The sequence below is a fragment of the Podarcis liolepis genome, assembly GCF_965112155.1.
Source record: "Podarcis liolepis genome assembly, chromosome: 9".
NCBI lineage: Eukaryota > Metazoa > Chordata > Lepidosauria > Squamata > Lacertidae > Podarcis > Podarcis liolepis.
This window is the reverse complement of record NC_139564.1, coordinates 57,013,937-57,040,866: the sequence shown is the minus strand read 5'-3', so window position 1 is coordinate 57,040,866 and position 26,930 is coordinate 57,013,937. Positions and strand designations below refer to the sequence as shown.

General features: G+C 42.0%; 2 protein-coding genes across 4 annotated transcripts in view; one reads left to right on the top strand and one right to left on the bottom strand.

Annotated features, from left to right (window-relative positions):
• Positions 1-3,055, top strand: part of MTUS1 (microtubule associated scaffold protein 1) — a 104,059-nt gene extending 101,004 nt beyond the window's left edge. Inside the window, exon 19 of the mRNA XM_083459775.1 lies at positions 1,666-3,055. The gene's annotated coding sequence lies outside the window, so the exon portion shown is untranslated. The remainder of the gene's footprint in view (positions 1-1,665) is intronic.
• Positions 3,056-3,791: 736 nt separating this feature from the next.
• On the bottom strand, positions 3,792-26,008 carry PDGFRL (platelet derived growth factor receptor like). 3 transcript variants are annotated; one of them, XM_083460067.1, is made up of 6 exons: positions 25,673-26,008; positions 21,753-22,032; positions 9,854-10,005; positions 7,838-8,131; positions 6,675-6,814; positions 3,792-4,745 (listed from the first exon to the last, which is right to left on the bottom strand). In XM_083460067.1, exons 1-6 carry the CDS (start codon positions 25,728-25,730, stop codon positions 4,557-4,559), a joined length of 1,113 nt encoding a protein of 370 aa, XP_083316193.1. In that variant the 5' UTR covers positions 25,731-26,008; the 3' UTR covers positions 3,792-4,556. The 3 variants fall into 3 exon arrangements, with proteins under 3 accessions (XP_083316193.1, XP_083316194.1, XP_083316195.1); XM_083460068.1 differs by lacking the exon at positions 25,673-26,008 and adding an exon at positions 25,364-25,468; XM_083460069.1 differs by lacking the exon at positions 25,673-26,008 and adding an exon at positions 25,106-25,441 and having other exon boundaries at positions 21,753-22,751.
• Positions 26,009-26,930: the final 922 nt, after the last annotated feature.

The following is a 26,930-nucleotide window of genomic DNA, read 5'->3' as shown; positions in this document are numbered from 1 at the left end:
TCTCTATCTCGATGGCTTCCATGATTATTCTCTTGTGGTGATGTTCCATGTTAAAGAGCAATTTGGAATCTGCAAAATTAATTTCGTGTCCTGTTTCTTTCATGTGTTGGAAAAGAGAGGAAGATTTTTCTTCTTTTTTGACGGCATTCTTGTGTTCTGCGATACGTGCATTTATTCGTCTGTTTGTTTGTCCAATGTACGTGGCTGGGCAGACTTTGCAGGGTATTTCATAGACCCCTTGGTTTTCCAACTGGATTTTATCTTTGGGGTTTCTGAGGATATTGGCTATTTTTTGGTTGGTGCAAAAGGCTGTTTTGATATTGTGTTTATGGAGGATTTTGCTAATTTTATCTGTAGTGCCCTTGATATAAGGAAGGAGGGCCATGCCATTGTTTTCTTCCGTGTCTTGGTTTTTGGGGGGTGTTTCTTTTTGGATTAGCTTCTTAACCCTGTTTTGCTGGTATCCATTGGCGATTAACACATTTGAGAGATTCTGTAACTCAGTTGTCAAGTGGTCTTTGTCAGCCAGGCGTTTGGTTCTGGAAGAAAACAATGGCATGGCCCTCCTTCCTTATATCAAGGGCACTACAGATAAAATTAGCAAAATCCTCCATAAACACAATATCAAAACAGCCTTTTGCACCAACCAAAAAATAGCCAATATCCTCAGAAACCCCAAAGATAAAATCCAGTTGGAAAACCAAGGGGTCTATGAAATACCCTGCAAAGTCTGCCCAGCCACGTACATTGGACAAACAAACAGACGAATAAATGCACGTATCGCAGAACACAAGAATGCCGTCAAAAAAGAAGAAAAATCTTCCTCTCTTTTCCAACACATGAAAGAAACAGGACACGAAATTAATTTTGCAGATTCCAAATTGCTCTTTAACATGGAACATCACCACAAGAGAATAATCATGGAAGCCATCGAGATAGAGAAACACCCTCACAACATGAACAAGCGTGACGACACGTCCCGCCTGCCAGACATCTGGAAATTAGCCCTCCCCACAAAAACCGACACCAGATCCAGAGGCACACAGAACGCCACCACCAATCAACCACACCAGACCCAAACCCAGACCCTCTCCACAGATAAATTACAGACACCATCCAGTAACCAAACCATAGTGGCAACTCCGGATGCTGCACCCCCCTGCAATCCCTACACAGATCTGGCTGGCACAGGGCACAAAACCACAGCTCGCCCCTATACACGAAGCCAAGCCAAAGCACAACTAAGTGCAGTACAGCCATCTTCCCAGAAAAACTCTTCACAAATTCAAGAGGTCAAGACACGAAGGCTTTAGCAACTAATCCACACCTAATGACCCACCTAAGTGGTACTCAGAATATCACTCAAGAAATCACTCAAGATATCCCTCAAGTAATTAAGGAACAAAAGAAGAAAAGAACACTAGCCTGGGAACTTCCCCTCTGCCCAGAACTTTTGAGGCCATACACCACACCCCTCTACAGTATTTATAGGAACTCAAACACTGAGATCCCGCTCTGTTCCAGTAACAAGAAGCCGAAAGCACCAGCCTGAAGATGACGAGTGAGACCTCGTCGAAACGTCGCCTAGACACCCCAACTTTTACACGGGAAGACACCCGAGGACACCAAAACCTATATATATATATATATATATATATTATTCAGATGCTATTATTAGGATAGAACAGTAGGATTGGTTGTGTTCCCATAATGCACTAAGCCAAACAGCGAATGTGCAGGCTCCCAGAGAGGAGCTGAATAGCTAGAAGCTCCTCCCTAAGAGCCCACATGTTCATTCAGTTTTGCCTAGCCAAGGGTTCGGCTTAGCATGTTGTATGAACACAGCCATTGTGTACAGCTGCCAGTAGCACTTCCTTGCATTGCGAAGAACAAACATCCCAAACTGATAACTTGTCAATGTGCACTTTAACCAACTGGCTGCAAGACTCTGCATTCCCCCATTTCATTTAGCATGAGATTTTCAGGAATCAGAAAAAAACAAAAAATGATTATTTTGCTGACATGATAGGTTGAAGATGTCTGTGTCATAGGCAACATTCAGTGCTGCATTACAAATCTGAAGATGACTCACTGCATGTCCGCTCCTGTTAATGACCTGTTCAACATGTATTCTTGTATGTACAAACGCATTTTTTATTATGGTTAAACACTATCTCTGCTATCAGATCTAGATGGGACTGTTAAGTGCTATGGCTTGGTTATGTAGTCATCACTCACACATCCAAGACGCACTGGTACCGTCATTGCTGTTGAATAATCAACTTGTTAATCAAAGCCTGATGAAATCATAGGGTTGTAGCTGATATGACAGTTGTACAAGTGAGAGACTCCCACTTTTGCAACTGGGCTTGCCCATCCTCTCCTTTCCACTGCTGCCCCCCCGTACCCTCAATCTGCTTGAGGGTTGGAGGCACTCTGGAGCAGATTTTCTGGGGGCACAGAGGGATGCAGGGTAGAGGAGTGGAAAGGGAAGGCATGTTGCACAAGTGAAGACTGACCCACGCATGTAATGACAGCATTGGATTCAACCCATAGTGGTTTGTAGCAAAGATGTTGACAATTTGAGAGCTAGGTCTTGAGATATCCTTGTCCCCTTCCATAAAACCGAAGGAGCACTGGGAAAAGCGTTAATAAACTTGGAAAACAAAGTATCAAACCAAATGTTTTGTTTAGGGTGCAGAAACATTGGCTTCAACAGCAGAAGGTTTTAGTTATTACTGACTGAAATATTACTCTGTAATATGAAAAATTCAAGGTTGAATTATTTTAATTTTACATTGTGTAAAGTGTGCCTCCCCTGTGAAGCATTTTGCCTGCCCAAACCCATTTATGGCACTGTTATGTAGCTAGAGATATCAGCACTTCTAAATTAACTGTTGTTCAGAGATTGATTTATATAACTATGAAAATCCGCTATAGGCTGAAACTTGGCTTAAAAGTATGACTTGGAGCAATTTATTTCTTTGGCAAGGTCATATTTGATTATATGTACTTGAGTGTTGAAAATTAAAATAAATTTTTTTTACTGGTTCAAGACTCTTGCCTGTTTAGACATAAAAGCAAAAATACTGAGGCTAAAGAGATCATTTTACAGTTGTAAGCATAACATCAACATTCTGAGCCATTTATACAGAAGAGGTTTCTGTTTTAGATGACCTTGCACACAGTAATAATAAGATTGAATAAGCTGCCACAGAAAGTGGCGTTTTGTCGAATCATCCAGCATTATGTATTGCTCAAAACTTACAGCTGCATTAGAGGATGAAACTTAATTTATTAAAAGATGTTTTTGTTTCCCTTCTACAGAGGCTGGATGAGTGCTTAATTCTAAATGCAGTTACCAATAGAAATGATTTGAATTCAATTTGAATTCTACACTTGCTTAGAATTCTTTTAGTGCTTGGTGTGATCAGCAAAAGACCTTCACACTGAACACTAAAACTGGATCCTTCTACTATGTAAACAGCTGAGTAACATGCAGTAAGTCATGTCCCCTATACAGTGGCACCTCGGGTTACATACGCTTCAGGTTACAGACTCCGCTAACCCAGAAATAGTACTTCGGGTTAAGAACTTTGCTTCAGGATGAGAACAGAAATCGTGCTCCAGCGGCGCGGCAGCAGCAGGAGACCCCATTAGCTAACGTGGTGCTTCAGGTTAACAGTTTCAGGTTAAGAACGGACCTCCGGAACTCCGAAATTAAGTACTTAACCCGAGGTACTACTGTATAAATATAAGAAAACTACTTTTAATATTAAATCTACAAATGCTTAAAACTTGCAGAGTATTTTATTTGTTTGATACGTATTTTACAAATGACAACAACATCAACCATTCAGGCTGCAGCTGTCTATTATACCTAAAGATGGCATATTAAAACACATATATTGTACTGCAATTTCTACAAAACTTACGACTAATTCTGCAGGGGAAATAAATTTTACAGAGCAAACTAAGCATTACATTCCAAGCTAGCAGGAGACATGTGCATCTATGTTACAAGTGATATTTATTTACTTTTCATGTGTGCAAATTAAAGCGCAAGGCTAATTTTAACGTTAACTTAGCTAGCTTTTATCTCCTAATGACAAAAGAATATTGTGAGATTATGGCTTTGAAATGTATATTTCCTAAAAAGTGACTTGAGTTATATTTAATGCTTAGCATTTATATAGTGCTTTAGTGTTTGGAATGTGATGGAGACTTATTTTAGCACCCTTTTGCAACCAACCCTGTGTGGTAATTCAGTGTTTCCACAATGAAGATAGGATAGTCATTTCTCTAAGGCCACTTTGAGTGGGAGAGGCAACACTGGGTGATGGATATTCTAGTTCCTGGTTTGGTTTCTAAGCCCTTGTGCTACACTTGCACAATAACCCTCATTTACAACCACATGCTTGCATTTGTGTTGCTCTAAAGTAAGAATGAATTATATTAAGATTTGTTTCCACTTATCTCAAGTTCTGAAGGCAAAGCTTGCCAGAAGCAGTCCAGCAATACATTTCCTGTTCCGTCTTGTCCGAGAGCTCAATATGTCAGATGAGTTCAACATAGGCAGCTACTGTGGTCTGTCCTCGAAGGTTCTGAGCTATACAAATATAGTTTCCACCATCAATGGTCTCAAAATCTTCAACGGTAATAAGGCTCTCGGAAATTCTCGTGGTGTGACCAATTCCTCTGTCGATCAGCCTCCAAGAGTCTTGGATAACCACAGGCCTTTCATACTAATGATTGGAAAACACTTAACATGAGATAGTCATCGGAAGCATTTCTGTAAACACAGTACTTAATTTTATTAACAGTAGTTTACTTGCTAGCGTAGGAGTTTTAATCTGAATGGCAGAGCTATTGCGGAAGATGCCGAGGCTGCTGGTTTTGCAATAAGAATCCCAGCTGTTCCCATACAATGAAAGATGTGTTTGCTGCTTCTAGGGCTGTCTTGTTTGTTTCTGCCCTTTTAATCTGAAGGGGAAACATGGCCATTTAAGGCTGGCCTCTCTTTGTATTCATGCCAGATGAAGATTATTTACTGGGGAATTTTAGCACCTATATGTGACATGCAGCCAGATCCTAGCTAGGCAAGTTTAACTGGAAGTAAGGCCAGCAAAGTGTGGCAGCAGGTTACAGCCTTAATACAACATCCTCCATACTTCCTTAATGGTATTTTGTCTAGTTTAAACACCTTTGGGAAAACTGGTCCTATGATTTCTTTTGGGTCCAGATTATTTGGTACAGCTGAGTCTGGGACTCACCAGTGTAAGGTGATCAAGGATGTAAAGATGTAAGTCTTTTAAATACCACCTTTGAAAAGTTAATTGAATCCATGCAGTAGGTGGAACTTCAGACATTTGGTATGTAGTCCTGCCATCTGTTTTGTCAAGACTTAAAGTGGTTTTAGTGGGATTTATGCATGAGAAATCATGGGGCAGAACTGTGCCACTTCAGACACAGTTGTGGTAAAAATATTCAAAATATCCAAGCACCATATTGCAAAGGCACAACTGACTCTACCACCTCTCGGAACCAGAAAGAGGCTTTGGAACAAATTGCGTTTTATCCTAATGCCCACTATCACCACACAAAATAAAGGAAATGTCCACAAATCAATGTTATTGTGTTACTAATCAATTTTAGTAGCCACATATTGCTAAACTGATGGCATGGGTTGTACTTTGAGACAGGATGAGAGTTTGTGTTGCTGTAATAACTGCGTACACCAGCAGCTTCACAATCATATTAATCTGTGAATTTACAATAATATATTGAAAAATAAAAGGAAACTCGAAAGGGTCAATTACTGTTCTACAGAACAGTAGGTGAATATAACTTGATTTTCTAAAATCTAGTGGTGAAGAATCAAAGTGCAGAAGGGAAATAACCCTCAAAATTTTATCAGGATGTCTTAGTAGAAAAATGTTGTGATAGATTATAATGATAAGTGCGCTCTGTAAAGCATATTCCTTATCTACTCATGTAAAAGGTAAAGGTACCCCTGACTGTTAGGTCCAGTCGCAGACGACTCGGGGGCTGCGGTGCTCATCTTGCTTTATTGGCCGAGGGAGCCGACATTTGTCCGCAGACAGTTTTTCTGGTTCATGTGGCCAGCATGACTAAGCCACTTCTGGCGAACCAGAGCAGCGCATAGAAACACAATTTACCTTCCCATCGGAGCAGTACCTATTTATCTACTTGCACTTGGATGTGCTTTCAAACTGCTAGGTTGGCAGGAGCTGGGGCCAAGCAACAGGAGCTCACCCCATCACGGGGATTTGAACCGCCAACCTTCCAATCAGCAAGCCCTAGGCTCTGTGGTTTAGACCACAGTGCCACCCACGTCCCCTTGTGTCTACTCATGTAGATAACTTTATAGTAGTCCTTTTGTTTGGCTTTTGGGGCATAGACGTATCCAAAATATGGATGGCCAATTTTGGGCCAAATCAGGCCTTTGTGTATAATCTTTGCAAGCTAAAAGTGGCAGGGGAAAAAGAACAGATTACCAGTCAACATTACCCTCTGCCTGCATCATTCTCAAGACTTCAGCAACTTTGTAGCAAATAAGCTTTGTTTTCATGCCTTCCAAAATTTCATGCTATTCATGTCATTTTCTATTTTGGTTTTTTTTTTGAGAAATAAGAAAACAAGCAGCAGTTTACCTTTTGCCCTGGATATATCCAATTAAACTCCACTTCTACATCTGGCTCCCCCAAAACTGTGCACAGAACACTGATATCATCACCACCTTCTGCCGTACTGGATGATGCTTTGATTGTAGTTGAAGGCGGGCCACTAGGGACTGGTTCAAAGAGATGGGTGAGAGACAATAAAAAGTGATTCCACATTTTTAATAGCCTACTGGGTTGCAGATGGACCAGCTTGACTTGTAGAAATCAGCAAGTGAAAATTCCACAACATGGAAACCAAGATCACCAGCTGCTAATAGTTGCACTCAAGTTTCTGTCAACAACATTTACGCAGGGAGTAGAAAAAAATATTGACAATTTAAAATTCTACTCAAAATCAATTTTTAATTCATTATTGCTCAACCCCACCCAACAGACACACAACTCTCTTGTAATTTGCTCACAAATTAGCTGCAACTGCTGTTTGGGGGCAAAATTATTTGTTGGTGCAGATATATTACTGTAGTATTCTAAGGCTTCCCTTGGTTTTAAGTTTTCTTTAACATAGCTTGTGGAAAATGTAGGTATTGCGTAAAGATAACAGAGAACTGCTATCTTCCGCCTCAGTTTCAAAACAGATATACACTCGAGGTTTGGAAAGTTTCACTATGCTGATAGTTTTCTGCCTGACTTCAGAAAACACATTTGAATGTGTTTTGCTTGTGGTGAAGTAGCCTGAGTAGTTCAGTATAAACCTGAGTACCTAGGTAGTTCACCATAAGGTAAAGCAAAGGTAAAGGACCCCTGGATGGTTAAAAGTCCAGTCAAAGGTGACTATGGGTTTGTGGTGCTCATCTCGCTTTCAGGCCAAGCGAGCCGGCATTTGTCCACAGACAGCTTTCTGGGTCATGTGGCCAGCATTGATGAAACTGCTTCTGGTGCAACAGAACACCGTGATGGAAACCAGCGCCATTTACCTTCCCGCTGCAGTGGTACCTATTTATCTACTTGCACTGGCATGCTTTCGAACTGCTAGGTTGGCAGAAGACCACAGCGCCACCCACATCACCATAAACACAGATCACCACTGTGTTAACTTGTGTGGGAAATTACTCAGGGCCAGTTTAAAGCACTGTGAGAGTGTACAGTAGAACTTGCTTTGATGTTAGCCTGAGACATTCGGTTAGTTTTTTTACCTTCCACATAAAGCAACTGGTACTTGATGGAAATCTGAGGTGCTCCCCACGATTCTGCTCTGCAGTAAACCACTCCCTTGTGATCGGATGTTGGATGCTTATAGATAAAACCCTTCTTCACGTCATAAATAATGTTGGTTCCATCCACTTGGATTTCTTCGGCTGGAAACTCCTGGTGCAATGAGACTTTCACTGATGGGCTGGTCACTCGGCAAGGAACTACCGCTGGCTTATCTGGGTTGAGGTAGACAACTTCAAAATAACTGGCAGAAGGAACGAAGAGCTCCCCTTTATCTGTAGGAAGAAGCAAGGCAATGGATATTAATCACGCACCAGTCATTACCATTTTAACCAGCACCATAGCAAAAACATCAATAATGGGAGAAATGGTTTATTAGCAGAAATCTGATTTTTACCAACAATAACATTACCTTTAAGAGTAGTTTTCTAAAAGAAAATGAATGAACTAATTTAAATATATAATGGCTTCAATGCATCTCTAATTTGCATGTCCCCTGTAAACAAATGCCCGATCTATCTCAGGGGTAAACAAACCACTCTTGGGAGACTAGTGAGCCTTGTGAAACACCCCCCCCCCAAAGTCACATGAAGACTGGCATACATGAAAAGTGGATAACAAGTTATCTAAGCCTGACCTAGTGAGAGAGGCAACCATAGTACCTCTGCAAGAATTACATTTTCAGTTGTGATTTCAAATACTTAGCAATTGAATTCAAACACTAAGCCCCAAATCACTAAGCCTTTATTGAATGTGGCCATGTGCTCAGCAGGGCCTCTCAGACTGCGAATGCAGCCTCCATAACACACTGCATGCAGTTTTAAAAGAATCCTAACAGCATATTTGGATCTTCCAGCATAAGTCTCAGAATGGTGACTGCATTTCTGAATTTTTAAAATAACCAGATCTTTTCAAACTGAGCTGTTGTACTAACTTCACCACCTAGAATCCTCTACTTCTGATCAGAATCCGTACTGGTAAAAGGTAAAGGACCCCTGGACGGTTAAGTCTATGGGGTGCGGCGCTCATTTCTGCTTTCAGGCCGAGGGAGCTGGCGTCTGTCCGCAGACTGCTTTTCCAGGTCATATGGCCAACATGAATAAACCACTTCTGGTGCAGCAGGACACTATGATGAGTGCCAGAGTGCACAGAAATGCTGTTTACCTTCCCACTGCTGTGGTACCTATTTATCCACTTGCACTGGCATGCTTTTAAACTGCTAGGTTGGCAGGAGCTTTGACAAGAGCAACGGGAGATCACTCCATCCCGCAGATTCGAATTGCCATTCTTGTGATCAGCAAGCCCAAGAGGCTCAGTGGTTTAGACTGCAGCACCACCCACGGCCCCATATCTGTACCAATCATGATTTGTAGACCTGGTATCCTAGTTCAATCACCACTCTTTACGCAGTGCATTTTCACCTCACATTATTGCTCCTTATCTTGCTTATTCATTAGGGACACCTACCCCCCAACCTGGTACCTGTCAGATGTCTCATCAGCTCCAAGCAGCACATCCAGTGGTGAGGAAATTAGTCAAAAACTTACAGCTTGAGGAAGGCTGCATTAAAGGATGATGTGCATGCAGTGACTTTTTAACTTCATCCACCACTGCACACCTTAAATAACCATAATGCAGCTGTCTATAAATTTTCTCTACAAAACAGACAGCAGGCACTAATTAACCATTCCTCTTTTTTAACTTGCTTTGATCTCCAATAAAATATTTTCAGTGTAAACAAGAAGCTTAAATAAGATAATGTATCACCAAAAGACGAGGACTGATTGCATAAGCAAACCCAAATACAGCAGTGCTAAAAAATGAACTGTTTTGAAAAATGAGCATGTAACTAATGAGCACAAAGGGGTATAATCTGCACTATCAGAAACACTTGCTGCCCACTCGATACAGGGATACCGTGAAGTGCAAAGATGAAAAAAAAGATAGCATTAAGGAAGGACCTTTCTACCTCTGGAAGCAATGAGCCATTCCATTACCTGCAAAAAAGATGTACGTTGAGCCCGTTTTGGTCTCATCCTTCTTGCAATTGTAGCCACTGCATTGCAGGAGCCAGCAGCTGTATTGACCAGTGTCTGCTGCAGTGGCATTTGCCAGAATCAGCTGCCCATATCTGTCATGTTGCCTGATGCTAGCAAAGACAAAGAGAAAGCACAAAGTCAAAGGTTATGGAGGACCGTTTCAGTCCAAGAACTGCATTAGTTCATGGCAAAGTTTATTGGGGCAACATGCCAGTGGCGGGTTCACATGACACGCCAAGTCAAGGTTTATAAATCAAGGTCCGGTTAACCATAGTTCAGAATGATGGTCTCAACTTGGGCCTAATGGCCTAATGGCGCCAGTGCCAGGGAACTTCTACTCGTTGTGCAAAAGGTGCACCAGGAGCAAGAGCCACCACCAAGGTTGCAGCAGGTGGAAGTGGAGATGGGGACTTGGAGCCCATGTTCCTTCTCTTGAAGATATCAGCATCCAGTGTTAGAAACTGAGATATGAAAGCCAGGAGCAAAATGGTGCCTTAAACCTATGTTATGGGTGCAACAACGGAATGTCTAGGCACACTTTTTTTATAACAATAAGCTGAAAATTAATGAACTGCAGCTTAAATCTTATAAAGGTAGGTAGCCGTGTTGGTCTGCCGTAGTCGAAACAAAATAAAAAATTCCTTCCAGTAGCACCTTAGAGACCAACTAAGTTGGTCAGGTACAAACTTAGTTAGTCTCTAAGGTGCTACTGGAAGGAATTTTTTTATTTTGTTTCAACTAAAATCTTATGTTCAATTTTCACATGGTCTAGTCCTCATGTGAAGACTACAAAAAGCAAAGCCATACTTCCCCTGCCCGCCCCCTTAATATTCTTATGAGGGTCCCTTCTCCAGTCCTCAGAAAGTAGCTAGAAGTCGGGAGGCAGAAAAACGTCCTCCTTTCGTTCCAGCAGTGGCAGTTTTAATCTGAAATCTTAGGCGCAGTACTGCTCTCAGGGCTCAGAAACTGCTCGCATTAATGAAATTCCCTGTCGCAAAATGTGCCGAGAACAATGGGCGTTTGAATGCTGGCAGCAACAGAGGGAAGCGGACCCAGGCCAACCTCTGCTGCTGGACTTCAATATACCGTACAAAACACCCAGGCAAGGATTTTGGAGAATTCCAACAGAAACAGAAATGGTAGCAGAAACTGCCATTGTTCACTTATTCATCCCATGTCCAGAACTGAAATCAATCTAGCAAATACAATCAATACAGTGGTACCTCAGGTTACAGACGCTTCAGGTTAGACTCCGCTAACCCAGAAATAGTACCTCGGGTTAAGAACTTTGCTTCAGGATGAGAACAGAAATCGCACGATGGTGGCGCGGCGGCAGCGGGAGGCCCCATTAGCTAAAGTGGTACCTCAGGTTAAGAACAGTTTCAGGTTAAGAAAGCACCTCCAGAACAAATTAAGTTCTTAACCCGAGGTATCACTGTATTCACTATTGGTATTGCTTTTGGCCCATACATGAAATAATTACTACCCACCTCCCCTGTCATATGTATTGCATTTTCTTTGCACTGAAATGAATGGGATGGAATAACATAATGACAAAGTAATGACATAATTTAAGGACCAAGCACACTTACTCATCATGTGTGGTAAAGAGAATGAGACACAGCACCGCAGATGCTCCTAATTAAATGTCACTGGTTAAAACTGCTGATGATATTGATTTATGGGATCAAAACCAGTTAGAAACTCAGATATATAAACTAGATGCCAAGTGCACCTTAAATATTGGTTACAGCCACCACAATGGAATGGCTATTTTCCAGGGAGTTGGACCAATTTTACAATTCTACGATTCTACATTGTTTGACTGTAGCTTGCTCTTACAATTCACTTGTACCAGGATGCAAGAAGGAGAAACACACACACAGTGGTAATGGTACAAACTATGGACTAAGGCAGAGTTTTTAAACTGTGACCCAAAAATCTCCACATAGTTGTAATTGGACCCACGCCAGTAGCAAAACGTGTCTGGTGCCTGGCTAATTTCTAACACTGATCAAAACATAAATACTCTGCAAGTGTTTGCATGACCAAAGCAACAAATACCACCAGACAATTTATTTCTGTTTCTTGGCACTCGATATAAGAAAGCAAAGGCGATGTCAGTAAGATTACACAGGGCAGCATTCAGTTTTTCATGTCCTCTTTTTCATGGGTAGAGTAGTCACAGAGATCCATTGTTAAAAGTAGAAGTCGGCAAATGTGTTCTCTCTTTTTCTCTCTTCAAAATATGGCAGCCCTATGACATATGCCCTGGGCACTATTAAAAAACTTATTATTATTATCATTATCATTATTATTATTATTATTACTGCTGCTGCTGCTATTTATCAAATTTCTATACTGCACTTTAACTGAGGATCACAGGGCAGTTTACAGTATAAAAACACAACCATGCACAACACAGTAACAAACAAAACCAACAACCTGCCCCTCAACACACATACACAATTTCAAAGGGTATATAGATGGTTTTATTAGCCAAAGGCTAATTGAGAGGGTGTGGTGCTTAGGGTGGCAGAGGGGTTAGATATGGTCATTTGAAGAGAAGAGGATCTCTTTCCCAGTTGTGACTCTATATATTGAGCACATAGGAAGAATAAAATGGGTAGGAATCCCTCAGCTGTTTACTTGTGAATCCTGCTTGGCTTCTTGCTTATCTTTGGACCTCATAGGAAGGGGCTTGGCTGGTAGCAGCCATGGGACGAATACTTTGCATGAGCCCCTTTTGGGGAGCTAACCAAAAAGTGAATAATGTGATTGTAGCTTAGGAATATATGCCTGCAGAGAAAATGGTAAGATGTATTCAATACTGTACTGAGCATCTCTAATACAGAGAAGCAGTTGTGCCTGAACAATTTTGACTCCCCCACTTATCACAGCCTGCTAAATATCGTTAGAGCACCACTGAATGAGACAAATTAAGGTCAGAATTAATTAGCAAACCATACAGTTTGATTGGCTCAACTCTTTACACAATAAGCCATCCATCAAACCCTCTACATATAAGCCATCCAGCAATCAAAATAACCAAATAACTTTCCAAGGAAATCCATATTGTATCCCTAAGGAAGCTAAATAATTAGGACTTTGAAAGAAATCAATCTCTTCCAGAGTTTCCTTCCCACCCACATATCCACTGATTCAGTTCATGCAAAGCAAAGCTAGTTCTATTGCGGAAATGCCAACATTCTATTGTCCAAATCCCTACACAACCTGGGATATCTTTTTGAAATGTTAGTTCCCAGTAAGAACCCATTAAGTAGCACAAGATAAACTCGTATGTAGATGTATCAGTGCTGTACAAGAAAGCCTAGGTGTGTTTTTTAATTTTAGGCAAGCACTGCGCTAACACAGAGTTTGATGTTGGGTGAAACTTTAAAAAATCATAGAAATTTCAGCCCCACCCCCTTTTAAAGGCAAGTTTCAAGATGCTAGAAAGGCATGCTTGACGAAAGCAAAGAAGCCAAATGTACATGAAAAGTTTCGACCACTTCAAACCAGAGTTTTAGAGCCCCTCTGCATAGTTTGTTGTCTCTCCCACTGATTAGCAGAAGCATTAAGATATTATGCAAAATAAACAAGGAAATATACTTAATATGCACAATTTAGACACATTGCAGAATTCAGTTTTCTCACCCCAAAATTTAGATTACTGTGGTATAAAATTTCCATTTAAAAGCGAAGTATAAAAAAACCTCAGCCCTACTATAAGCACTCTATCAGCAGCTACCAGCTTCTTATATCTAAATTATGTGCAGCCTAATCCTATGCTTATTTACTTAGAAGTAGGGTCTCAGCAAGTTGATCGTTCTGAAACCAGTTCATTGGACTTCAGTGTTAATCTGAAAATGGTTCGAATTTCTGGTGCAAAGGGTTTGAACTGTAACAGTCCGAGAAGAAGAAACAGAATGGTATCTGAGTTGTTTGTTTGTTTGTATCCATCAACACAAACAGCCAGCTTCAATAGAGATCTTAGTTCCTTAGGTCATTAAAACAGCCTGCAACCCCCTGCTGATTAATCTGTTCTATCGGCAACTGTCTAGGATGTTAACTGTTTTCTGATTAGCCCGCTCTCCTCTTTAAATGACAGTAGCTCAATTCAGAACTTCTTGCGAGGCCAGCACAGGACCAGATGGTCCCGCTGTGCTGGAATTATGGATATACTGTCTGCTTGGGACTTACTACCCTTTGCCCCTCCTTGAGAAGGCATGAGGTTGGGTGCAAGTCTCCCCTTCTGCAGCTCAGCAGCATGTATCTAGACACACATTTGTTCTTTTGCATGAGTAAGTGAGGTGTAGCCATACACAATGGAGAATTTACCACCTATGAGTTCTTTCTCAAACATTTACTTTTCTGTCATTGGCTAAAACCATTGACTAAAGCTTGCTTCCTGGTAATGAATGCTTTGTAAGTCAAAAGCTTGCATGTTTATGAAGAAAGTTGGAATAAGAGCTATCCCTTAATCTGTTTCCTATGCCCATGAAAATTGCCTTAATTGGTGATGCACTTAACTTATCAAAGCATCATATGTACAGTAGATCCTGAAAAACAGGTTCACAAATTTCAGACGCATCCCTTTCTTTCTCAACTTGAAGTATGTTGCTAGAGAAATGCAAAATGTGGCAATTGGCAGAAACTGCTCCAGTTGCAGTCCATGATACCTAATCTTCTAAAGACTGACTGACTGACTGAATGAACAGAACATTAATAAGAAGAAGTAGCACTTATATGGAGAATAAAGATGGAGGAAACAAAATTGATCCTCAATATTGATAAAATATGCCATAAAGCAAATTCATATTACACCCTTGCATATTCATTTGACTAATGTCACTATTTACAGGAAATGGGCACCAAATGACTAGAGATGCTGGCAAGTACAGCATCTGAATACCACTTTAGCAGTGGTTAGAAGTAGCACACATTGAAGCCGACCATTGGAATAATAGCTTTGCAGTTTAGGCAGACAGATGTGAAAGAGGACATCCCAGAATAATGACCACATCCGCACCACACATGAAAAGCACTCTTATACCACTTTAGCAGCCACGGCTTCCCTCCTAAGAATCCTGGGAACTGTAGTTTAAAGTGCTGTGAACTGTAGCTCTGTGAGGAGTAAACTACAATTCCCGGGATTCTTGAAGAAAGGCATGACTGTTAAAAGTGATAAAAATGTGTTTTTAATGGATTTGTGGATGTGACCAAAGACTCATAGTCACCACTTCAAACAAGCTGACAAATACCAACTTGAAAGGAGGGTAGCTGCAGTAACTTGGAGTTTGTAGGTTAACAGATCATATGCTTAAGGGCTAAACCTTGATGAACATATATTAATCACCCTATAGTTGAGTATCATCATGCATTTATGATTGTGAGGGCTACTCAGTTCTGTAAAGGCCAAGGGTAGATTCTAATGATTGGTTTGCAGGTTGAATATCACGTATGTGCAAGTAGTTACTGAAGTAAGAACACAAGGATAACTAAGGAAATAGAAGCCGACGAGTCAAGGGCAGTTTCCCATGACGGTCTATCTTGATTGAGATGAAGCCAAAACTACAAGGAGATGAAGGGTTTCACCCTCACAGACTCTGGGAGAAAAGGTACTATTACAAACAAGAGTGATGAAATTCTTGATACGGGAGCTTGGAGATTTCTTAGTGCTGAAAGAAGCAAACAGATCAGATATATTATTAATGTCATCAGTTCTTGCAGAAGAACTAGTAGTGATGTCATATCAGCTTAATACGTCTTTGCAACAGCAAAATGCTGCCCAACACCCACAGCAAGCTCTGAATAACTTGGGAAACAGTGGAAAAGACATTTGTTTATTTATCTATTTATTTTCTATACCACTTTATATTTTTAAGAAAAATCTCAGCGGTTTACAGCATATTAAATCAGGGGTTGGCAAGGTTTACCTCGCCTGGGCCAGTTCACTCCCGCGGAGATCGCTCCGTGGGCTGTATTGCGTCTGTGCAGATGCAACTTCCAGCACCTACGTCGACACGACTTCCGGCGCCAGGGAAGCGAGTCCCTGCTCTGCGCAGGTTTAGCGCAGCGCACAGGGACTCACCGAGCAGGTGGCTCGGTTTGGGGGTGTCTCATGGGCCGTTTAAACAACCCCCCATGGGCCGCTTTATTATATTAATAAATCAATAAAACAATCTGAAAAAGTCAAATATAGAGTATACAGTCAAAGCAAAATAACAGAAAACTAAAATATTATCTTAAAATATTTCAAAATAAAACATTACAAAGAAGGTCAACTACAGAATGCATATAACATAGTATAGGGCTGGGTAAGTCTGCCCCCTAGGCCAGGTGGAAAAAGCCTTGCAGGGAGCGGCTTTCAGCACTCACAGCTGGGCGATGTTCCTCCAGCCTCATGAGGAGTCTCTCTTGTAGGGCTGGATGAGTATGGGCCCTGCTCCCTAGGTCAGGTGGAAAGGGCCTTGTAATGTGCGGCCTTCACGCCTCACAGCCAGGAAATACGTACACCATATATACACCATCAGCATGGTAAGAGATGGTCATCCTAAGTGTTGCTTCTGGGTTGGGGGGGGGGGAGACTGTCTTCTGTTCAGAGAACTTTTGTGGGAAAGATGAAATTGAAGGTGGAATCATTCATGATGAATGTAATGGTGATCTTGATCAGCGTCAATTAAAATCAAGTGTGGCATGCCAGCTTTGGTAAACCTGTTCAGGATCACAATAATATCCTTCTACCAGGTTCTTTGCCTAGTATAGATGGAACCAATTATTGTTATATTAATCATAATCAAGAACATTCTAAAGGCTGAAATATGAAAAGCCCAAAGTATCTGAAACTGTAGTCTCTCATGGTTCCAAATCATCCAAGGGAGACTTTCCCTAAACTATCTGCAAGGGCTGCAGCACCACCTGAATACTCTGTGCCCAGAGATCTGCATCTCATGAAGAAAATGACAGGAAGATTTAGCTGAAAAAAGCCAGTACAAGAGTAATTCATCACCTGTGCACCATGGTATAGCTAGTTATTGATGGAAGCTTGAAGATACTCTTTCATTGTCTTTCCATTCTTTGCTTTCAAAAAACAACACACCTTGGGTTTCCCCCCCAGTCCTTCTGTATCCTGTCACAGACTGTTTGCCATACTTATGGACCTTCAGAATGTGCTGAGCCAGCTGAAGCAAAGGTAGCGGCATATTACCAGCCTCCTCATGAGGTAGTATTTGGGGACTAGTTTTAACAAGTGGCCTTCATGAGTACCATGTGAGTCATCCTCAAGAATACATCCAGCCAGCCAACCAGAAGAGCCTCTGAAGTGTACTTCCTGGAGGCAGTCAGCATCCAAAATCAGGTCCAGTCCTAGGATCGTGCAAATGGCAATCCATGTGGACAGATGGTCCAGGGGTCAGGGAATCTGATGATCACGGGGTCAAGAGCAAGAATCAGCAAGATAGGGCCAGGAGTTACAAGCATTATTACCAGCAATTGACTGCTGCTGGAAGCTCTGCTTAAGAAGGCTGAAGCCGGATGGTTCCCATCAGTACCTTCTCCACCATGTCCTTGAAGGTTGGGACACTCCGCCTTCTCCCCCTTCAGGCTGCTGTTCAGCAGGCGAAGCTGACTCCTGGCCCACAACAGACCTGAGTGCAAAAGCACTCTTCCTGCTCTTGATTCCCAGAAACTACTGTACAGAGGCATACTGCCTCCAATAGTGAAGGCAAAAATTGAATTATCCTCCATAAATTTGTCTAATCCTTTTTTAAAGCCATCCAAGTTTGTGGCCATCACCACCTCATGTGGGAGCAGATTCCACCTTCTATGAGAAAATTCACCCACCTGGTTGGATTGCAAAGCTATTTTTTCAGAACTTCAATATGTACTGCTACTTGCAACCATAACTGAGAACGTGGTACTCATTTCCCATACTTGGTAGTGTCTTCAGTTGTTTGGTGAATATGTCCTGTTATATAATAGCAACATGAACTACATGCTTACAAGTCCTATTAAATGTTTACGGGCTTGCAATGGTCAGCTCTTTGGCATTTTATACGTTTGTTGGGCTCAGTTTCCTCTCCTCCATCTTTATTTTTCACTTACTATGTTGCTTTAGGCACATCAATGGAAGAGCAGGGAAGTGCTATAAGCATTACTCACTTTGCCTCAGTCATCGCCTTTTCATTTATGGCACTTGAAATCAAAGGATATACATTAATATGTGATTCACAGCTATGAAACTACATGCTCCCTTCTACAATAAAAATTCACTATGTCTTACACAGATTTAATTTTGCATTAAATTGTGGAGGTATTGAAGAGACATTGGTGATGCAACTTTCCTCATGCTAGAAATGTATTATTGTACGCCACCCCAATCTCTGAGCCGTGCAAGATTCCAGGGGTTCTAGCTGCTTACCCAGAGTTTAGTTTCCTTGGAACGAGGGAGAGCATACCCTGTATATGCAACTTGAGCCTATGATGGAGGGGCTCGCTCACAGCTGGGGGGGTGGGCTTCCTCTTACTGTGGCTGGCCCAGACGGATGCTTATTTGGCAAGGGGAAGCTGGAAAACATGGGAAATGATCCTCCTTCCCCTTTCTCCATTTTTGGAACTGTGTGCGACAGAGAAATCCTGGTGAAATCCTCTCCAAGCAAAGTTGAAAGGGGGAAGTGTTGTTGCTTTCTTCTTCTTTGGCTTCCTTCAATGTCTCAGAGATCAATTAAAAGTGGTGAAGAGATCAGAACACCACTTCCTTCCCTTTTTGGGAACAGATGCACTTTGGCGTATTGCTTGCTTATGTACTCGTGCGCTCTCTCTCTCTCTCTCTGTGTGTGTGTGTGTGTGTGTTTGGATCTAAAGGAAAACATACATGTTTACATCATATGAATACATAAAAAGGGCACTGCTGCATACAATCAGCTACAAAAACTGAGTCCTCTTTATACCGAAAATGAAATACCTGCAATGAAGGAAATGTGATGCTGACATACGAAGCACTTTGTATTTATCCCTTCCTGTAATTTGGAAGGAAAATGTAGCCAATCCACTTGAAATTATTTAACTGCAATGGTTCAGCCGTCAAATTTTTTTTAAGGAAACTTGTGGACTATTTATTCTTTTATTTTATTATTTAGAGCCTTAAACTGCAAGCATTTACTACTCAGAAGTAAGTCCCATTGAGTTTGATAGGACTTACTCTTTATTATGTGCCTGATCATTATCAGTTTCTTCTACTACCACTACTACTACTATTAATAAATAATAATAATAATAATAATAATATATCATACAGTCATAATACTTCTTAGAATTCCTCAAATGACCTATTACTCTCTGAGGATATCTACTTAAGGCTGAATGAAAGCCAGATACATACACAGACAATTTTACTATTTTGGAAATATTTCTTCTCCAGCCTCTTTCAAACTATGTTCTATGTCCTTCATGAACAAATGTGTTAAGTTGTGTGTGTACACAAACACATGTGGGGGGTGACAAACTGGGTCTTTGCCCTGGGTGACAGAAAGCCTGCTTATAATAACAACCCGTACCATGTTGTTGTTTAGTCGTGTCTGGCTCTTTGTGACCCCTTGGACCAGAACACGCCAGGCACTCCTGTCTTCAACCCATACCTAGGGCTATTATAGCCCTTGAACAGTGGGATATTCTGTTAATATTCCACCTCACCCCCAAACTCACAATAGTATTATGGTGTAAGTTTGGCAGGCCAGATAATACTTCATCGTGTACATGGAATGTCCTCTTGAGTTGGAAAGTACACAGGGGTGCAGAGAGAGAAAAGGAGCAGCGGTGTCAGAGGGAAGTACCAGAAATAAACACGGAGATAATTACAATGAAGCTTAGATGTATGCAAAGTAATTACAGTGACCATTCACATTGCAAGGCAGATAAAAGATCCTGGCATTTATAAGTTAATAAAAACATACAGGATATCTAGTTCACAATTATAACTTTGTTAGCATTTATGATGCCACAAAACTTTTTGCTGCAGCAGACTAACATGGTTACTAACATGGGGAAACCCAGCCAGATGGGTGGTGTAAAAATAATAAATTATTTATTATTATTATTATTATTATTATTATTATTATTATTATTATTATTACTCCTCCTCCTCCTCCTCCAATAGTTCCCTGAGGAGAGGGATTGATTGTTAAACCACTCTGGGAACCGTAGCTCTGGGAGGGGAATGGGGTTTCCTTACAACTCTCAGCACCCTTAGAAAACTACATTTAAAAGTTCAGTATTTTAAATGGGTAGCCAGATGCTGAGACTACTGAAGTACTAAAAAATACTACAGAGTCCTCATTACAAATTTACCATATCCTTTCAGGACATAACACCTTGGAAAAAGCGGTCTTCATTTGTCAAAGTACCTCGCTTACTTTTACAGTCGGGCATTTCGGCATTTCGCTCTAATACTACACAAACACATTAAAAGTACAGTCAGTTCTGCCTTTACATAATTATTTATTAACTCCCTCTGGCCTATGTGACAATAATATTTCTGGTGAAATCTGCCATCTAGTGGACAGATATGCTGCAGATCAGTTAACTGCATAAGAAACAAGACCATTTGGAATAATTGCAATACTATACTGGATCTGGCTGACTAATGTATTTTCTAACTTGAGTGTGATGGAAGTTCATCAGAGATAGAGGGATGTCGTATCTCGGAAAGCGTTTGCATTTTCTGGCTACCAAGGTCTGTAAAACCTCATACACTTCTTCCATGACATTATTTAAACTACATTTCAGAGTAATTGGTACTTGTAGCAAAAGCCACAACATCCTATGGCAATGAATTACCGGTATATCAGCTTTTTGAAATCATTATCCCAATGTAAGATACCAATTACTATAAACACAAATATTTATTATTCAGCAAAGTTCATTTATTTCTAATAGTAATTAAAATTTGGTGACTCTCCTAGGGAATCACCCCCCCCCAAAAGAAAATGTTCACGGTGAGGAACAAAACTTAGATAGGGGCCCTTGTCATGCAGCTAAAATTCATCTACACTTCTATCTTAAGAATGCTATTCTTGTTAGAAAACCTATCTTGCAACAGCAGGTGCAGGATAGATCTAGAAAAAAGCTTACTTCACACAGTTTGCAATATGGCAAGCTAAAAGTAAAGACTACTTTCCTAATCTAATCTAGAACATTCTCCTCTTGTGATAACATCTACCTTTTATTGCTATGTATCTCTTGGGCAGATGGGAATACAGTGGTACCTCTGGTTACGAACTTAATTCATTCCGGGGGTCCGTTCTTAACCTGAAACTGTTCTTAACCTGAGGTACCACTTTAGCTAATGGGGCCTCCCGTTGCCACAGCCAAATGATTTCAGTTCTCATCCTGAGGTAAAGTTCTTAACCCGAGGTACTACTTCCGGGTTAGCGGAGTCTGTAACCAAAGTGTTTGTAACCCGAGGTACCACTGTACACCCAATAGGAAACTTACATCCAAGTTAGAAAACTAATTTCTGTAAACCACGCGTGTGAAACAAGACTACCGCTGCACTCCTAAATCCATTCAGAAGTCCTAATGAATTATTTGGACTTACTTCCAGATAAATACGCACATGATAACACTACAGCTACAAAGAAGTTTCCAGATATTTCATCTGAGCAAAAGTCCCTGTCCCCTCTATTTAGCTTGAGTTCTGTTTTAGGTGAAATTCTATGGAAACTGGTCTGAAATCTTTTCCCCTTCTCTATACATTCCAATATATTTTACCAAAGGAACATCAACATTTGCATTGGTTTAAAAAACAACAGTAAAGTTTGGGCATAACTTTATTCATTTCCACCTTTCAAAGTCTTACCTGACCCTGTTGTGATCTGAAGGATGGCTCCATTCAATTTTATTTCCTTTACACCGCAGTTCTAAATTCTGCCCTGCAGAGAGGCTCAGAGTAGCAGCAGGTTTCTGAAAACGCCCCTTATCCATCACCTGTGTCATTATGGAATGGATTTTTGGAGAAGCATCTGTGGATTCTCTCTCCTTTAGTTTGGGAGTTTTGGGTTTTACTTTTTTGTTAGCGGGCTTAATCCTGTTCTCTCCCGGTTCCTTCGGACGCTTGTTCTTTGCAGGCTGACCAATAGCTATCACGAGAGAGAAGAAGAAAATATCATGGTCTATTTTGGGTACAAAAAAAAATTCCTGAAAGGGGTTTTTCACCTCACATATGGAAAGGAACCCAGAATATTGACATAGGATTAGCATTTGTAACCAATTTATTTTAAATAGGGCAAGACAGCAGGGAGGGCTTTTGTGTGTATATACATCCTGTTCATTTTTTGTTAGTTCAGGATGCTCACCAACAGGCAATTTTAAATCTGCATGGATTTAAATTAACACATGCAAATAAGCAATTACTAGGTCTTCCCACGGGATAAGATGACACTTCTGTGTAAAATCAATTATCTTTGCCAGAAGCTACTACTCTTAGTTAGCATTCAGATGAACACGCAGTTGTAGAAAGAACAGCTGAGATTATAGGTTTGGAAGTTGGCTTAGAATTCTAGAAAACTAAACTTGGTTTGTTCATGTAAAACTACTTGTAATCCTTAATTCTAATGTTTTTCCAAGAGATATATTCCCCTTTTAATTAGTACTGTATTCTCCTTGTGCTAGCGCCTTTAAACGGATTCCATGGGGAAATACTGTGCTTTGGAACAGAAACACAAATTACACCTGCAGTGAGTGATCTAAGCAAGCTCGTTCATGCACTGCCGGTCACTTGATACTGTACTGGGATAAATATGCCTATTTGACAATCTACTTAAGAACAAGGGCCACAGAGCAGGGTGGGAGTGCACATCTGTACAGTGGCACCTCAGGTTAAGTACTTAATTTATTCCGGAGGTCCGTTCTTAACCTGAAACTGTTCTTAACCTGAAGCACCACTTTAGCTAATGGGGCCTCCCGCTGCCGCCGCGCCGCTGGAGCACGATTTCTGTTCTCATCCTGAAACAAAGTTCTTAACCTGAAGCACTATTTCTGGGTTAGTAGAGTCTGTAACCTGAAGCGTATGTAACCCAAGGTACCACTGTACTGGGCCTCAAGCTACCAGGTGACCCAGACTCTGAGGTTTCATTTCTTAAAAAGACAACGAGAAGGAATTTCCTGGTTCATTTTGAAGAAGGTATTCGGTCTTCCTCAGGGTAGATATGTCACCCTAATTCTAGTCTCTAGAGTCAAACAATTGAGAAGGACTGCCTGGTTCATTATGAAGTTCCCCCCGCATGTTCCCTAGTAGGAGATAAACAGGAGAGAAATTCAGTATTTTAGTGCAGCTGTGACTGGACAGTAGCATGCCCACCCAACAGCAAAAGCAGCATTGCTCTTTCCAACCAAGGTTTAATTTCATGCAAAAAATGTTTTTTCTTCCTGAGTATGCAAACATTAAGAAAATCATATCTATCGTTAGTATATACCGTATTTTTCGTCCCATAGGACACACCCAGTTTTTTGGGGGGGAAACAAAGGGGGGAAAATTCCCTTTATTTCCCCCCCAAAAGCAGGTCGGGGAAACAGAACCAGGTCGAGGAATAGCGGGATGGCGGCGCTGCGCCTCCCTGCTGTCCCCCGAGCTTGTGGGGCTGGCCGATGTCTGCCCCGTGCGAGGGGCGCTCTGCATCAGGGCGCCCCCCCTGCGGGGTGGCAGGCTGATATCCGCAGCGTGGGGAGCCTTGCGGGGAACTCCTGCAAGGCTCCCCACGCTGCGGATGTCTGCCTGGCGCGGGGGGCGCTCTGCTTCAGGGCGCCCCTTGCGCTGCGCAGCAGGCTGCTATCCGCAGCGTGGGGAGCCTTGCGGGGAACTCCTGCAAGGCTCCCCACGCTGCGGATGTCTGCCTGAAGCCTGGAGAGCGAGAGGGGTCGGTGCGCACTGACCCCTCTCGCTCTCCAAGCTTCAGCAAAAGCCTGCATTCACCCCATAGGACGCACCCAGATTTCCCCTTCATTTTTGGAGGGGAAAAAGTGTGTCCTATAGGGCGAAAAATACGGTACATCTTTCAGGGTAGTGGGCATTGCAGTTGCCCAGTTGATGTAATCCAGTGCTTTTTTTTCTAAAAAAAAATGTTTAGGGGTAACTCTCATTTTCCTACTCATATTGAAATACTGACACCAAACTTAGATTCACAAAATGTTTAGGGGTATGCGTACCCCTGCGCCCCCCCCCCCGAAAAAAGCACTGATATAATCCATACCTTCTCATAGCAAACCGGTTGCTATGAGTTTGTGGCTACCAGACATTTCTAAATCTCCGGGTTTAGTAGGTGTTAGAATTTAATCAAGGCTTGGGGTGTTAAAAGCTAACTAAGACCTGTATGTACTGAACTGTGTGCTAGGCATGTCTAGTGCCTTGGAATTAGCAAGTGTCCAAAGCTGTCAGGGCTGGAGTCAGACATAGGTCAGGATCAAAACCGTGAATCACCTGAGGCCAGTGAAGTTAACTTTTTATTCAAGGAAACTCTTCTTTGAATTAGTTATGAGTTACTGACATTACTTAGATGTTTAGTTGGGGTTGACGGTTATTTTAATTTGGGTATAACTGCAAACTGTTTATTGTTGTTATTGGTTTCTATTGATTTATTGGACTGTTTGTTTGTTGCTCGTATTGGATATTTTGTTTTTTGATGTTTGATGTTTTGTTGTGTTTTTATATATGTTGTAAGCTGCCCAGCAAGATGGGTGGGATATAAATTTTAAAAATATTTTTTATTAGGGGGGGGGGGCAAAAAGACTTCAGCCCCTAGGAGTGGTGCAATGGTTAGAACACCAGACTGAGCTGACACCCATCTTCAATACACACATGTACCCAGAACCAAACTGATTTAATCTTTCTCTCTCTCAATACACATCAGATACGGAGCATGACCACAGCAAAACAGTTTAATGTCCTGCAACTCAATCTCAAAATTAATCCCCAAAAATAGTTTTGGTAGACATTTCTTGCAATATTACAATATTTTCTGCACCAAGTATCACAGACAGGCAAATAATCTTCCTCAAGTTACCTGGATTGGACATTGGGGCATCCTAACCAAGTACTAAAACTCGTATGAAATTATCAGATACGAGACCCTTTGATGCTCTCACAGGGAGCTTTAAATGCACGACTGTGCCAGGCTTTGCGAACGATCAATTGTGTCTTCCACTAGTGAAAATCACAAATTTTACCAGGATGCTTTATGCCGTTACCCTATTTTACATCTAACTTGAATAGAAGTTCTGTTCAAACCTTAATACATTATTATATTACAGTAACACCATACGATATCCCATAACATGATATTAAATCCTTAATTAAAAAAACAAGTTTTGGGGTTTGTTGGTTTGCTTTCAAAGCTATGCATGTGAGCCATGCTGAGCAGCACAGTCCCGTGGTAACTAAATGGGGTGTGGAGAAAAATAAAAAAAAAAACCCACGTCCAAATTCTCAGCATTCTTTCCCGGGGCGAGGAGGGGTGGCAGCAGCTAACGGACTCCATTAATCTGAGGCACACTTGCTTAGCCAGGAGGAGGAAGAGGCGCTCTGCCAAGTGGCGGGAAAGGCGGCAGAAACTGGGAGGCGGCAGTTCTCCCTCGCCCCCAAAAAGTTTTATAAGCGCGGCGTTGCATGGGATACACGCCATGGGGTGGGGTGGGGGGTTTAAAGGGTGCTTTTTGAAAGGGATGCTGAGCGTTGGAAGGCGGTGGGGCGCGCGAGACGCACAGCGGCCACCCGGGCGGACTCACCATTTTGCAGCGTTTGGTGGAACAGCAGGAGCCCGAGGAGCAGCGGCCACGGCTTCATAGCGGGAAGGAGAGGAGAAGTTGGCCGGGAAAAGGGCCCGTCGTCAACTCGGGAGGGCGGGAAAGCGTCGGCGGGAGGAGGCCGAGGCAGGCGGCCCGGCTCGACTGAGGCGGTTGTGAGGGAAAGCGGCCTTTTCCTTTCCCGCCCTCAGGCCCCCCGCGGTGCTGTCAGTCATTAATAGCGCTCGTGGCAGCGACGCCGCCTCAGGAGCGAGTTCTGGAGTTAAGTAGGGTGGAGGACGCCCCATTTTTTGTTAGTGAGAGACTCTCGCCCACCTCTCCACACGCGCGAGGCTTGCCCTCCAGCTGTCTCTCCTCCTCAGGCGCATGAAACAGGGTGGTGGTGGTTGTTTTCAATATCTCTATTCCCACCAAGCCTGCGTTAATCCCATCCACATTGGCCCCAGCTGAGCTGGACTAGGAGAGGCGCCATCAGTGTCCGCATAGCACCGGCTCCTGGACAACACCTGTTTTTTAAGCAGCCGTTGAATTTCTGGTGCTGGCAGGTGCTTTTTATGGACTGCATTAACGAAGGGTGTTTTAGTGCCCCGGCGGGAATGGTTATTGCACAGTTTGGCGGGTAAACCAGTGTTTCCCAAACTTGGGTCTCCAGCTGTTTTGGGGACTACAACTCCCAGCATCCTTCCCTAGCTAGGGATGGGAGTTGTAGTCTGAAAACAGCTGGGAACTAAATTCCCATCACCCCTCCCTAGCTAGGGATGATGGGATGAATGAATAAGAACTTTATTTGCCTTAGCCATTGGCCATAGCAACAAAAGAGAACAAAATAAAAGTTGAGTATGATAAAACACAGTTTAGGATCCTGAATCAGCTGTCAAACAGTGGACCTTTATTCTGATTGTCCCAGCTAAAAATCTTGCAACCTTTGCTGTCACATGCTCCTCTTGATCCGCCAGGAGAAAAGACACCGTGGCAGTGGTTGGATGACCTGGAATGGACAATAAAAGAGGGGTGATCATCTTGTTTCTCAGGTTTTTGTAAAGAGTGCACACCAGGAGGACGTGCGCCACTGATTCAATGCTGCCATCTCCACAGGGACATAAGCGTTTTTCGTGTGGAATCTGTTGGAATCGTACCTCAGGTACAGCTGAGGGCAGTACTTTCAGTCTTGCGAGGTTAAAAGTGTGTTTATATTTTGGAATTGTGCAGATAGGGTGCCAGAGAACCAAAGTAGGAGGAT

Excerpts from the sequence above, each read along its gene's own strand:
- PDGFRL (XM_083460069.1), bottom strand. The coding sequence starts at position 22,153 with ATGCTAATCCTATGTCAATATTCTGGGTTCCTTTCCATATGTGAGGTG. Across the intron at positions 10,006-21,752 it reads TCAGATCACAACAGGGTCAG|CATCAGGCAACATGACAGAT; the intron begins GTAAGACTTTGA and ends TGTCTTTGCTAG. Across the intron at positions 6,815-7,837 it reads CCAGTTGCTTTATGTGGAAG|TCCCTAGTGGCCCGCCTTCA; the intron begins GTAAAAAAACTA and ends TCTTTGAACCAG.